We start from the raw sequence: 12,741 nt of genomic DNA on the forward strand, positions 1-12,741 counted from the left end.
AGCTAGTTCCAGGGCAGCCAGCCGTAAGCACTAAAAAACAGAAAACTGGTGAAGATGTAATCCAATGAAGAAGCCATTCAACTCAGCAATCAGGAGCCCCGGTAAACACCAGCTCCAGCAAGCGCCAGATCCTGGCGGCTTCAGTCACATGGTTCTGGCTTTAGAATCAAGGATACAAGAAAGTGGTTATGGAATCTCCCTCCATGACTAAGGAAATCCACTGATGCCTGGCATAATTCAGGAGTATCCCTGCATGGAGGCACAGAAAGGCCGTTGCATGAAGCTGTGAAGGTGAAGCCTGGATTACCTTGGAGACCCCAAAATTTTGGAGATTTCAGAATCATGGGCTACTTCCTGAGGACAGCTGCTAACAGGAAGTGGAACCAGCCCTAGAGAAAAAAAGTGTGCTGCAGTCAACACAGCAGAAAGGAGTTGGAGATCCGAAGAACGATTTGACATCAGAAATGGAGATGCAGAGTTTGGAGTTTACCCAGCTGCTTTCAGTCTTGCTTTGGTCCAACATTTCTTTACTATACTTCCATTCTTCCATTATGGAACAGTAATGTTTATCTTATGCCACTATAAGTTGGAAGCATATGATTTGTTTTTTTTTATTTTGATTTTATAGGGGATTACAATTAAGAGATTGCGTGAATCTCAGAAGAGATTTTGAAATTCGAACTTTTAAACATTGTTTAGACTATGATAGATTATGAAGATTTTTTAAAGTTGAACTAAATGCATTTTGCATTATGTCATGTCTGTAATCCTACGGTGGCCAGGGAGTGGAAAGTTCTGGTTTGAATAGGTATGCCCCCCCCATAAACTCATGTGTTTAAAGCTTGGCCCAAGACAGTGGTGCTATTGGGAGGTGTGGCCTTGTTAGAGGAAGTGTGTCACTGTGGGGGTGGGCTTTAACGCCTTACGTGTTCACGCTATGCCCAGAGTGGTACTCGGTCTCTTTCTGCTGCCTGTGGATTAAGATGGAGAACTCCCAGCTCCTACTCCAGAACAAGGTCTGCCCTAATGCTGCCATGCTTCTTGCTCTGATGATAATGGACTAAACCTTTCAAAGTGTAAGCCAATTTTAGTTTAATGTTTTACTTTATAAGAATTTTTGTGGTCATGGTGTTTTTAGCATCTTCTTTTGTGCTGAGCTTGATAGCAAGCCCTTAACTATTATGTCACGGAACTATATACATATATGTATGTGATGAAGACTGAATATCTCTTAGAAAATGCAAATTTGGAGAACACTTAGAAAACATTTGCAATGCTAAGATGACAGTGTTGAATTTAAGTTTATTTAAGTAAGTGGAGTTAGAATTATTCCCAAGCATGAATAAAAATAAGCAGAGAGAAAACAATGTAAATAAAATAGGCAAAAATATATTTGATTACTAAAGACTTACATTTTTACTTTAGTAGATTTTCAGATCCCTAAACCCTTTTTTCAGATGAAGCCTGCATAGTTTTAGTGTATGCATGTGAAATGAGGAGGCTCTGGCTTCAAGAGCTCCTTGTTGGGCATTAGTCTATCTTACCAGATCATTACTAGCTCATGGCATACCTCTACAGAATAACTTGGACTGAACAGAACACTACTTAGGAACCTTGTAACTGTAGCAGTGGTTGTTGATCAATACCAATTTTATCACAACACAACAGTTTGCCATTCAAAGTCAATATGGTGGATGCCATCACCTAAAATTAATATATAATGAAAATCTTAGTCATTTCATTTTCCCAGAAGCGTGGAAGATGGATAGTTTTAGGAATGGTACTAATAAATCTTAAAATGAATGAACTTATGGGAAAAAGACAAGTGCCAATTCCTAGAAGGAAAAATAATGTAAGAAAACAATTTAGGAGACCTTCAAAGTGTTCACAAAAACAAAACAACAACAACAACAAAAAAAAAAACCAAAAACAAAAAAAACTGAATTTATTTAGTATGATGTACATGGCAGTAATTGTCATTATTTGTGAGTTATGAGAACTGTGAGTTCTAAGTTAGCCTAGGCAATATAGTGTGGATTTATTCAATGTAAAATTTTAAAATGTGAGTGTGTAAAGGATAGCCCAGTGAGATAACATTTTGCTGTTGGCATGTATATAGTCCTATTCTACAGGCCATCAGGTGCTCATGTGCAAGTGCATACACACACACACACACACACACACACACACACGTACAAACACACACACACAACACATAGCCATACACACATATACACATAAACACACACATACACATACACACACACATACACATACATACACACATAGACACACACACATACACACATACACACATATACACATACACATACATACACACATACACACATATACACACATGCACACACACATACATACATACACACACATGCACATATACACACACACATACACACAGTTTGAATTTTTAAAAAATATTTTACATCTGCACTTTAAAGCAAAGCACAAAGCAACAATGACTTAGCTCAATACTTTTTACTCATTGACTATATTTACTATTTTCTCTATGAATTTTTGTTTTTAGGAATTATATACTTACTATTGCTAAGTACAGATTTTACACTTAGAGTTTGTCTATTTGGAAATTAAATGTGAATTCAGATCTCAGAGTTTTGACTGAAAAAAAAAAAGAAAGAAAGAAAGAAAGAAAGAAAAGACCAACCATGCAGAGTCCCAGTGGCAAACTTTAAGTGGAAATTTCAATTGACCTGACCAATCTTATGGTTAGTCTGAACTAGGCACATAAAACTAGGCAACAGATCCAATATACTGATGACAATGATACTGTTTTTAAAAGTACTTGTGCCAGGTATATGTTGCCATTTTCCTGTTGTCAAAACCTCAATGAAGCAGGTATTGTTTTAACTTCTTTATCCAGATGAAGACTGGAAAACCCAACGCCTCACAGTAACTTCATCCATAGCTGAGGGTCCAGCGCTGGCCTTTTTGGTTCATGGTTGAAATCCTCCTATTTTAATTTATCTTCTGATGAGGATTTGTACATTGAAAACAGCAGCATCACCTTGTGATGCATATGAAGTAGACCAATGAGCATGAAGTAGATAGCATGTTTTATTTCAGTAAGTGAAACTCTCATTTGTCAGCATGCAGCAATCAGTTGTTTGGCAAGATATCACAATAAGAAGTCAATGTGGGCTAATAATATACGTTTATGAAAATTACTAAAATAATATAATCTTTAATAGAAGAGCAAACAAATTTCTACATACTCGACAGTGATAATGGAATGAGCTAATGAGATAGGAGTTTCACTGGTTTTCTCAGTACCAGTGCTTAATTAACATTGTTATGTGACAGCCTTGAACATCCTAACCAGCAGTGGGTGTCACACAGCATACAAATGGCTTCAGACACTCACACGGAATATCCACAAAATATGATCTTAACCTTGAGTTTCAAAACCACTCTAATCAAAATGAATAATAAGTAGCCTATACCCAATCTAGCCAGCCAAGCCAGTGGATAAAACCAAAGCTGCTCATAGTTGTCTGAATAAATTTTTTTAAAGGGAGGAGTTAGAAATATCACTTGAATGATAGCATAGACATAGCCAGAGGATTGGATCCATGATGATCTCGTCAAACTCTGGCTGCAAAAGTTGTGGGATCCTTGCCCAGAGGCACAGTTCCACAAATGTTCCACAACTGTTCCATGCACATTTAGCAGATGGAGTAAGAAATATGGCCAAAAAATTAAAAACTGATCTTTGCGTGAGTCCTGGGGGGTCTGACATTGCTATTACAGCCATTGGATGTTTGCCTGAATAAGCCATTCATGGACTGAATAAGAACCATATGGCCTGAATAGATGTGCTCAGGGACAGTAGCATTAACTAAAGGAGGAAATTTGATGAGCCCAGACAGTGTGCTGGTACTGTGTGTCCATGGGTCAATCTCCTACAAATCAATCAATATAAATTTTAGCCAGAGAAATTTCCTTGGATGTAACATCAACAATAACCCTTGGGTAGGAATCAGGTATGCTGTATTTGATGAAATAGTAAATAAGAAACTTCAGTAGTAGTGTTGGCATTGTTGCTGAACAGGATATTGAGGGTAATCAAAACCCAATCCTTATAATCCTTGTTTGTAACCACAAAGAAATCTTCAAATAGTTGATTTATCGCCAGATGATTCATTTAATGATTCTATAAGATTCAATTAGAGATATAGGCCAGCATTTGAGTTTACATATAAGTGACATTGATCTCTAATATCTTTGCATGGGAAAATAGGGCTGGATTAGGAAAGGATTATTATATGCCTGTTAAAGCACTGGATATTTAGCAGGGCATATGCAACCTTATTCTTAGTTCACCTAGGGTAGAATGTAATTTGTTTTGACTGGACACCAAATAAACAGAGCAAGGAAGAATAGTTCTTCCAAATGCTCTAGAAATGTAAATAGTATGGATGGCAAGCTCTGATAGGGAATTTGGGCTGGAATGTAGCCTGACCAGCCACATACCTACTCAGTGGGAAAACTGGAGTTTTAATAGTGTGATCCTCCAGCCCTATGCTCTTGCCATTTGAAACTGCTCTGTATTAAATCACCGTATCGTTTCCTTTAAAATTTTAGGATTTCTTTAGAGATCTCTCATTCCATATGCTGATTTGATCTAATTCTGGTTATGACAAGATATTCTATAGTTATACCCTAAAATGGTTCTAGATAAAAAGGAAAAATTGCCAAGCATTGTGGCTCACACCTACAATTCCAGCATTTATGAGGCTGAGGAAGGAAGATTGCCATGAATTCTGGGCCAGGCTGAGCTACGAAGTTAATTCTAGTTAGTCCTGCCTGGCTACAGAGTAAGACTGTCTCAATAAGGCCCACAAAGACAAAAACTCATTTATAAATACTATATAATTATACAATGTAGTAATCCAATAGCAAGTGAGTTTACTAAGACTGTTTCTAAAGCAAATGTTTAAAAGAATCACTGCTTCCTATTTATTAAATTTTAAAGAAATGTAAATAATAAGAGAAAATCAATTTTTTTGGAAATACCAAGTTTCATTTATCTCACCTTTATGAATTTTGTTAGCTACACTTAAATTAGCAGAAAGAAGACCAAATATCCAACATGCCTAGATAATTGAGTCTATAGTAATAAGAATATTAATTAGAACCATTCAAGATGACTAGTTTTTATATAATCTTTGAGAGTAAAGGTTAGAAGCTGGATTACATCTGTGTATCTAACTCTCATATTTTAAAATGAAGTAACAGCCTGTCCTTCTGAAAGTAGAGCACTTGTCTGACAGCTCCATGACAGAGGAAAAATACAAACACACAATACAGCACTCAAAAGTTTCACCTTTATATGCTTATTGGATCTATAGACTTCAAGTTGCTTTGTTTGGTGTAATCTAATTGTTCTGTGCATGATTTGCATACATTAAAATATTTAAATATATCGATTAATGCAACTATCACTTGATTCATGTGAACTCTCTACATCAAGATATTTACTAGCAATAGAGCAAAGTAGCAAGGACTGCAAAAGGTTAAGTACAAAGGAGGGAGAAATAAAACAGAATGCAAAAGAACACTCCTGCTGAAAATCAAAATTAAACAAGTTGCTTGGTAGGGTTTATTTTATGTTATCATATGTCTGAATTGAACTAATTTGTAAAGTTTTCTTATTCTAACCTATACTTGAGTCAAGAAATAAAATTGATTCCCATTGTTATAGTTAAGAAACCAAAAACAAGCAGGTGACTTGTTTGTAGCCTAAAATATTGCTAAAATGATAACTGATAATAGTAACATTAGGTTTCCTCCACATGTTGACATTGGTTACTTGTAAGCTAGTTACCTAAGTTAACTAGTTATCAAATTGGAGACCAGTATTGTTAGAAATAAGGTACCTGATATTTATACTATTACTATGATTATTTTACCCATTAATCCCTTGTTATTTAATTTTTGTTATCATTGTTTTTATTATACCATTGAATAATTATGAAAACATAATTTATACAGTAAATGCCTTCTTGAAAACTATTTATGGAATACCATGATTGTGTTGGTGTTAAATTAACAATGAGAAAGCTAGGTGTGGAGGATCAGCTGGTCAAAGTAAGCCTTGGCTACACAGCAAATTTAAGGCTGTTCTGTTCTACATGAAAGCCTGTCTCTAAAACACCTAAGCCTCCAAGTCTCCCAAAACTGATGAAAAGTGAGCAGCAGTTCATAAATTATATGATAAATTTATCTTTTACTTTAAGAGGGGGACCAAGAGAGGATAAAGAAATATATGTCATGAAAGAAGATGAAGTATTTGTGGTAAGGAAGAGGACTTAGGAGATCTGGGGTCAAAAAAGAACAGAGTACAAATATAAATATACATAGATATGTACACATATATAATATACCTGCATATTTGCATACATATATGAAAATGTTACAATGCAAACTCAATTTTGTGTGCTAATCAAAAATTATTTTAAAATTTGTATATGTATATGCTGAGGAGTGAACCTACATATGCAAATGCTAACCATCTATTCTACTGCTGAGTTCCACTCTAGCCCAAAATAAGGTTCAAAAGGAAAATAAGAGAATGTGACTCTTTCATGCCTTATATTTTGTGAGAATGTACAGTAACACTGGTAAATACTTAGCAGTTCACATACTTTAGTGTTTTTATGGCTCGCACTATTTTTTAATCCCAAGAAAAAAAAATTAAAAAGTAAAACATTCCTTTTCAAATCATATGTATTCTCAAGGAAGTCTGAAATGACAAGGAAACAAATATGAATTTGTCTACCTTAGTCTCTTCTAGCTCCTTTTTGACATGCGCTGACTAAAATATGATGCAAAATTCTTCAATTTAACTATAATTTATCTGATAGTTTTTTTGCATGTCTCTTAGATACCAAATAGTACTGGAGGCAGCTCTCATTTCAACAGGATACCTGTGATCATGGGATGCTCTTCCCCTCTTCTGTCTAACGTGTTGCTATGGTGCCCTTAAAATGGGGATAGTCTGAGGAACAGAATTTTAAAAATTAACAGTAGCCACATGATATTTTCAAGGCTTGTGTTCTAGGGGGAAGTGAAGAAAGAAGAAATTGGTAAGGTAATTAAAGTCGTTCTAAATGGTGAGGGCATTGAAATGGAAGGCATTAGTAAGCACTGTTCCATAGTGACAAGGAGAACCCTGGGACAAGAAAGGATGGTGAGGACCCTTCAGAATAAGAGTTGTCCTGGAAAAGGCTGTCCTCTGAGATGGTATTTGATCTGAGACTAAACAGTCAGAAGACATCTATGTAGAGAACTGGAAGCACAACCTGGAATCCCAGTATTTAGAAGACTAAAACTTTGGGATCATTAGTTTCAAGGCCAGCCTGGGCTACGTGGCAAAACCTATCTTGATTGACTAATTAAAAATGACTAGGGATATGGCTCAGTGGAGACAGCCTAGCATGTATGCAGCCCTTTGATTTGTGGGGTCAATTGCTAGGAGAATGCTACCTGAAGGATGAAATGTGAGGGAAGTTTAGAAGGATGGAGGGGAAGGGGAGGGAACAAGGGAGGAAGGGACAACTAACAAAAAATGTAGTTGCTGCTTTCATTGCAAAGGAGAGGAGGCTGGGAAGGTTGTGAGGAACCATCAGCAAGTCTGGAGTAAAGGGAGATGAGAAACCACTGAGGCTTTTAAAGCAAAATAATAACAGCATGAAATCAAAATAGTGTGATGCTGTGCCTTTAAAATCCACACTTAAATTCTTTCTGGGAAATAAATTCTAGCAGAGAGAGATGGAAGCAGAATCCTCAAGTGGGGAGCTCTGTCTGCTGTTGTTGGGGAGCTCTGTCTACTGTTGTTGGGGAGCTCTGCTGTTGTTGGGGAGCTCTGTCAGCTGTTGAGGAGCTCTGTCTGCTGGCTGTTGTCTAGGTGAAACTAAAAGAGTTCCCAGTGTATCCCAGAGGTAAAAACCAACAAACTTGGTGAGAGAATTAGAACAATGAAATGGTTAATTTCTGAGTGTCCAGCATCTTGTTGTAAGATTGGATTTCTTAATAGTGTGATCATGTTGACACTTATTTAACTCTAATAACTGTTGCCTGTTGTTTTCCATGTAAACATACCACTTTCATAGATTTGTTTGATTTGTTAATGTTTGATAATTTAGAAAAATGCACCAACAAAAACCTATAAATGCTTGGTTTAAAAGAACACTTTATTTTGCCATATACTCCAAATAAGATTTATCATTCTAGAGTTCTGAACTGACTATGTGATGTCTGCTTTCTGATAAATTATTCCTAGCTCTCTCCTTAGGTGCAGTATGTATGGTTTATTGCATAGATTAAAACTGAGCAGAATTCCAGTACACATGTTCATAAGGAGCCGTACACATGGCTAGTCAATGTATACATGGAGTTTTGTGCCCCAGTCCCTAATGTCTTGGCATTGCTTTTATTATGTCTGGATGAAAGGCCACAATGCATTCTTTTACTATTGTAGCTTCAACCAGTTTTTCTTTTTTTAAAGAGCTTGCAATTACCATCATAAAGACTCCTTTCTGGAGAGCTTTCCATAGTGCATTATCATTCCACAAGTCTAATAATAGTGGAATATAAAGATTTTTAAAAGAAATTACTACAATATCTAAAAATGATTTTGAGAACTATAGCTAACTCTATAATGAGAAACACTAAAAGTCTGGATGAAGAGAAACAAAGAAAAACTGCCAAAGTCAGGGCTTTTAGAACTGGTACACGTTGGAGACTATAAATCTGGCCAACAAAAGATACTTTGCAAATCATGTGCACCTTTACATTGTCTAAACATAGCTGAAAACCTGTTCTCTGCTTTTGAGAATGCTAATGCTTAGAACTGGTCATTACCTGGCTTTTATGATGGTTTATGGACTTCTGTCTTATATCTGCCTAAAAGCTAATTCTGTGTTTTCTGTGCCATCTTACAGTGGTGTTATCAAGGAGATTGTGTTCCTTTTGGCACTTGGCCCCAGAGCATAGATGGGGGCTGGGGCTCCTGGTCACTATGGGGAGGATGCAGCAGGACTTGCGGGGGAGGCGTCTCTTCTTCCCTAAGACACTGTGACAGTCCAGCGTAAGTAGCTAAAGTAAGCCGGAGCCAACAAAAAGACACAGTTGGAAATGATTCAAAGCTGTGGTTTCACATGTTATCTGTAAAAATGTTTCTCTAGCAAGCCAAGTGCTTGTCTTCAGAAGAAGCAAGAGGTCCAGGAAAGTGGAGGAGCTTTGTTAGACAGACTTTCTTTTTCTTCATTTCCCCTTATTGTGTAAGTAAAAATTTAAAAAAAGAAAATGAAAGAGAAAAATCTCAAGCCTTTAAAATAGAAAAGTGCTGTCTGTCTAGATAAGCTAGTAATAATTAGATTTCCTCCTCTAAGACTGCTGAATTATGGATGAATCCAGGCATGGTTTTTGCTACATTACCATTATTCCCTGAAAAAGAAGGGCTTTTCACATGTCGCGGAAAATGATTACTGCCACACTACTATTAAAAGGACCGATGAGAGCGCTTCGGGTTGAAATGCCTCAGTTTGCATCACAAATCACAAAGAAGACAGTGCTGCTATGTGTTAAAGTGGTTTCCATTCACATGCTCCTGTCATCTCCCAGGACTGTTGATGCAGGCCAGCCCACTCCTCTCCTACCACTCTCCAGCCAGAGTCCCTACAGAGCAAGGCCAGCCAAGTCTCTTTCCTCTCCATCCTACAAATGTACAGGTGGACTGTTGTTCTAGTTTACTTTTTGGCCTAAGATCCACCTGCTTCTTGGCTGCTGCCTGCTTCCTACCCATTATGTCTAGACCCGAGGTTGAGGACCCTTTTTTTGCTGACTAGTCTTTGGCGAAGAACGATGTTTATGATATCTCTAATCACCCCACCTCCCCCAATCTGGATAAAGGATGGTCTAGTGTAGTTTGTTATTTGTTCTCATTTTAACCCAGGACTCTTAGCTTTCTTCAAATGCCTCATTTCTATTTCTTTTATCTAAAAATATTTTCTTCATAATAGTCCTGAATTCATCTTCCCACTTTGCCCTCCCACCAAACAGAGATTCCTGTTATAATTCATTAACTAGTTATGACTGCCACCATCCCCACAACCTTGTTTTGGTTTCACAAACCTTTTCTCCCAAGATGGTTAAAGCTGATCAATCTGCTGGTCTTCAAAAACATATTCCAAATTTACTGATATTAGTGGACCTGATTCCTTTTTAAGCAAGTGCATGAATAATTATGCTAAATTTAATATAGGCTGCTATAAACTAGTATCCCAAAATATGAAGCCTTATGATCAATTAACAGACTCAGATATGTAAGGGAATGACCTTGGACATCTTCTAAGAGGAAGATGTTTTTCACTCAATAATAGTATGTCTGAATGATGGCATATGTTTTTTCCTTAATTCTAAATACTTTAAAGATTAATTTATGAGAGCAAATGCTTGACATTGTACTTTCATTAATTTGGAAATAACAATGCAAAGCCATCTCTTTTACCATCTTCCTTTTTAATTTCATGTTTTTAACTTTGTGTTGAAATGAAAATGCATTTTGTGTATTTACGCTGAATTGGATCCATTCCCAGGAAGTCATTGTTATCTCTTTGGTTCCCACCTGGAAGAAAAGATTATAGTTTGTGTTGAATATAATTTAAATGGCTTTTTATTATAGATATGGTTTTTTAAATTATTTATTGAATGTAGTTCTATGCTATGATAATTAAAAATACTAATTTATTTATATTTTCCTGAGACTAGTCTTATAAATTATTTATATGCTGCCATTTTATGTTGAATAACCATACTCATTATTAATTATCATTATTTTAATAATTGATAAAATGCCACAATTAATTTCTTTTTAAAGCAATTTTTGATGTTTTTGTCAAGAAACATATGTAGTCTTAGTGTGATAGATACATTCTAATCACATGTTAAACAAATGTTGTTTCCCAGACCGTCAGGTGGTGGAAAATATTGCCTTGGAGAAAGGAAACGATATCGCTCTTGCAACACAGATGTAAGTAAACCCAAAGTTTGCTATGAATAATTAGCTTACTCGTGTCCTAGGCAGGGAAAGCTTTGAACTTTATGCCCTTTAATCAGAAATCCATGTGTTTAAGGGTCACATGAATTCCCTATAAAGCTAGTCTTAGCACTGTCGTCAATCCCATCAGTAGGCCACGAAGGAAGCTGCAGAAGGGGACAGGTGTCTTCTCCCCAGTGGGAACACCCACACATGCCCTGAATAACCTGGCCTCAACTCCATTCTCTCTGTCACTATGTGTCTTGAGTCCACAAGGCTCAGTCTTACTATGCCCTTCATCATGTTTTCTGTTCCTCACAGTGAGAAGCCTCAGACTCATACATCATCCCTCATCCCTTGGCATCCAGTCCCTCAAGACTCAGCATTATAGTCCTGAATCATGTCCCTGCCACTGGCAACTATGAAAATATTTCTGTGCCCTCAGGAATTCATGATCCATTATCAGCAGAATTTCACTGTTTGACTTCTCTGAATTTCCCTTGTTTTTACTGTGTTAGTTGCATCTCTGTTGCTGTGATGGAACACTCAGAAAAATGATCCTAGGGGGAAAAGTTTTAGTTTACAGCTCCAGAACTGGGACAGCCTGTCTTGGAGAGGAAAACATGGTAGCAGAGCATGAGGCCTGTTCCTTGTGTTTGTACTGGCAAGGTAGAGGCAGAAAGAGAACTGGGTGTTGGGCCGTGTTACAAACCTTCAAAGCCCGCCCCAAGGAAATACTAGTCCTGAAGCAACACTCCACCTCTTACAGGTTCCGTAATCTTCCCTAATAGTACCTCCAGCTAGAGACCAAGTGTCCAAACACAATCCTCTGGGAGACATTCCATTTAAAAACAACACTTCCCTTCTTGGTTTAATGGGAAACCATCCCTCCTTCAAATCCACTCTTTCCTCTGTAGTTCTCAAACTGAGAGCGTCTTGCTTTTCCCCTTGGTCATTGTGGTCATTGTGGACTGGCTCTGGTATTAGATTGACTCTCCTTCTTTGGTTATTTTGTCAGAATCACTCTCTCCCTCCTGTGTAAAACACAGTATTTTATTTTGTAACACTGGAATATTAACAAACTAGCTTCATTCATGTCTTCCAGTCTACTCCTGCCTTAATTCCTTATCAATTCATAAGTGTGTAGATGATTGTCCCTACGTGTCCTCTTCTGGATTTTTCCGTAAGCATACATAACCTCTTTCTGTCTAAAAACAAACAAAAAGCCCTTGCCAGATATTTCAGCCACTTCTTTGCTGCCCTTGGAAAGAAATTCCCCCAAAGGCTTATCTATGTGCACTGAGCTGAGTTCAGAGCTTCATTTTTCCCCCCTGAACTTGCTCTTATGTTTTACTTCCACAGTAACATTGACATGCTCTGACCCAGTCACAGATCCTCCAGCATTTGCTAAACCCAGTGGTTGGTTGTAGTCTTCATCTTCCCACCCAATCACAATATTTGTCTATTCTATTTTATTAGCATTTCTCCTTGTCCTCCTTTGATGGTTCCTGCTCTTTTCTTTGATTTCCTAATGTTAAATTACCCAAGTCTTTGCCCTTGATTCTTTTTCTGTTCTACCAATCCTCATTTTATTTCTGATCTCATCCACTTTCAGTGATTTTGATACTATTATATATAGTTCAGATTCCAAATTTATATGTTTT

General features: G+C 37.1%; 1 protein-coding gene across 2 annotated transcripts in view; it reads left to right on the plus strand.

The window, feature by feature from the left end:
* The window catches only part of Adamts6 (ADAM metallopeptidase with thrombospondin type 1 motif 6), a 225,340-nt gene that overhangs the window by 122,018 nt on the left and 90,581 nt on the right, over positions 1–12,741 (plus strand). For both annotated transcript variants that reach the window (XR_007834420.1, XM_051182886.1), the window contains exons 13-14: positions 8,982–9,127; positions 11,008–11,071. Coding sequence is in view for 1 of the 2 variants with exons in the window: in XM_051182886.1 (XP_051038843.1) it covers positions 8,982–9,127; positions 11,008–11,071 (210 nt within the window). In the remaining variant the exon portion in view is untranslated. The remainder of the gene's footprint in view (positions 1–8,981; positions 9,128–11,007; positions 11,072–12,741) is intronic.

This window comes from Phodopus roborovskii, unplaced genomic scaffold, assembly GCF_943737965.1.
Source record: "Phodopus roborovskii unplaced genomic scaffold, PHOROB, whole genome shotgun sequence".
Taxonomy (NCBI): Eukaryota; Metazoa; Chordata; class Mammalia; order Rodentia; family Cricetidae; genus Phodopus; species Phodopus roborovskii.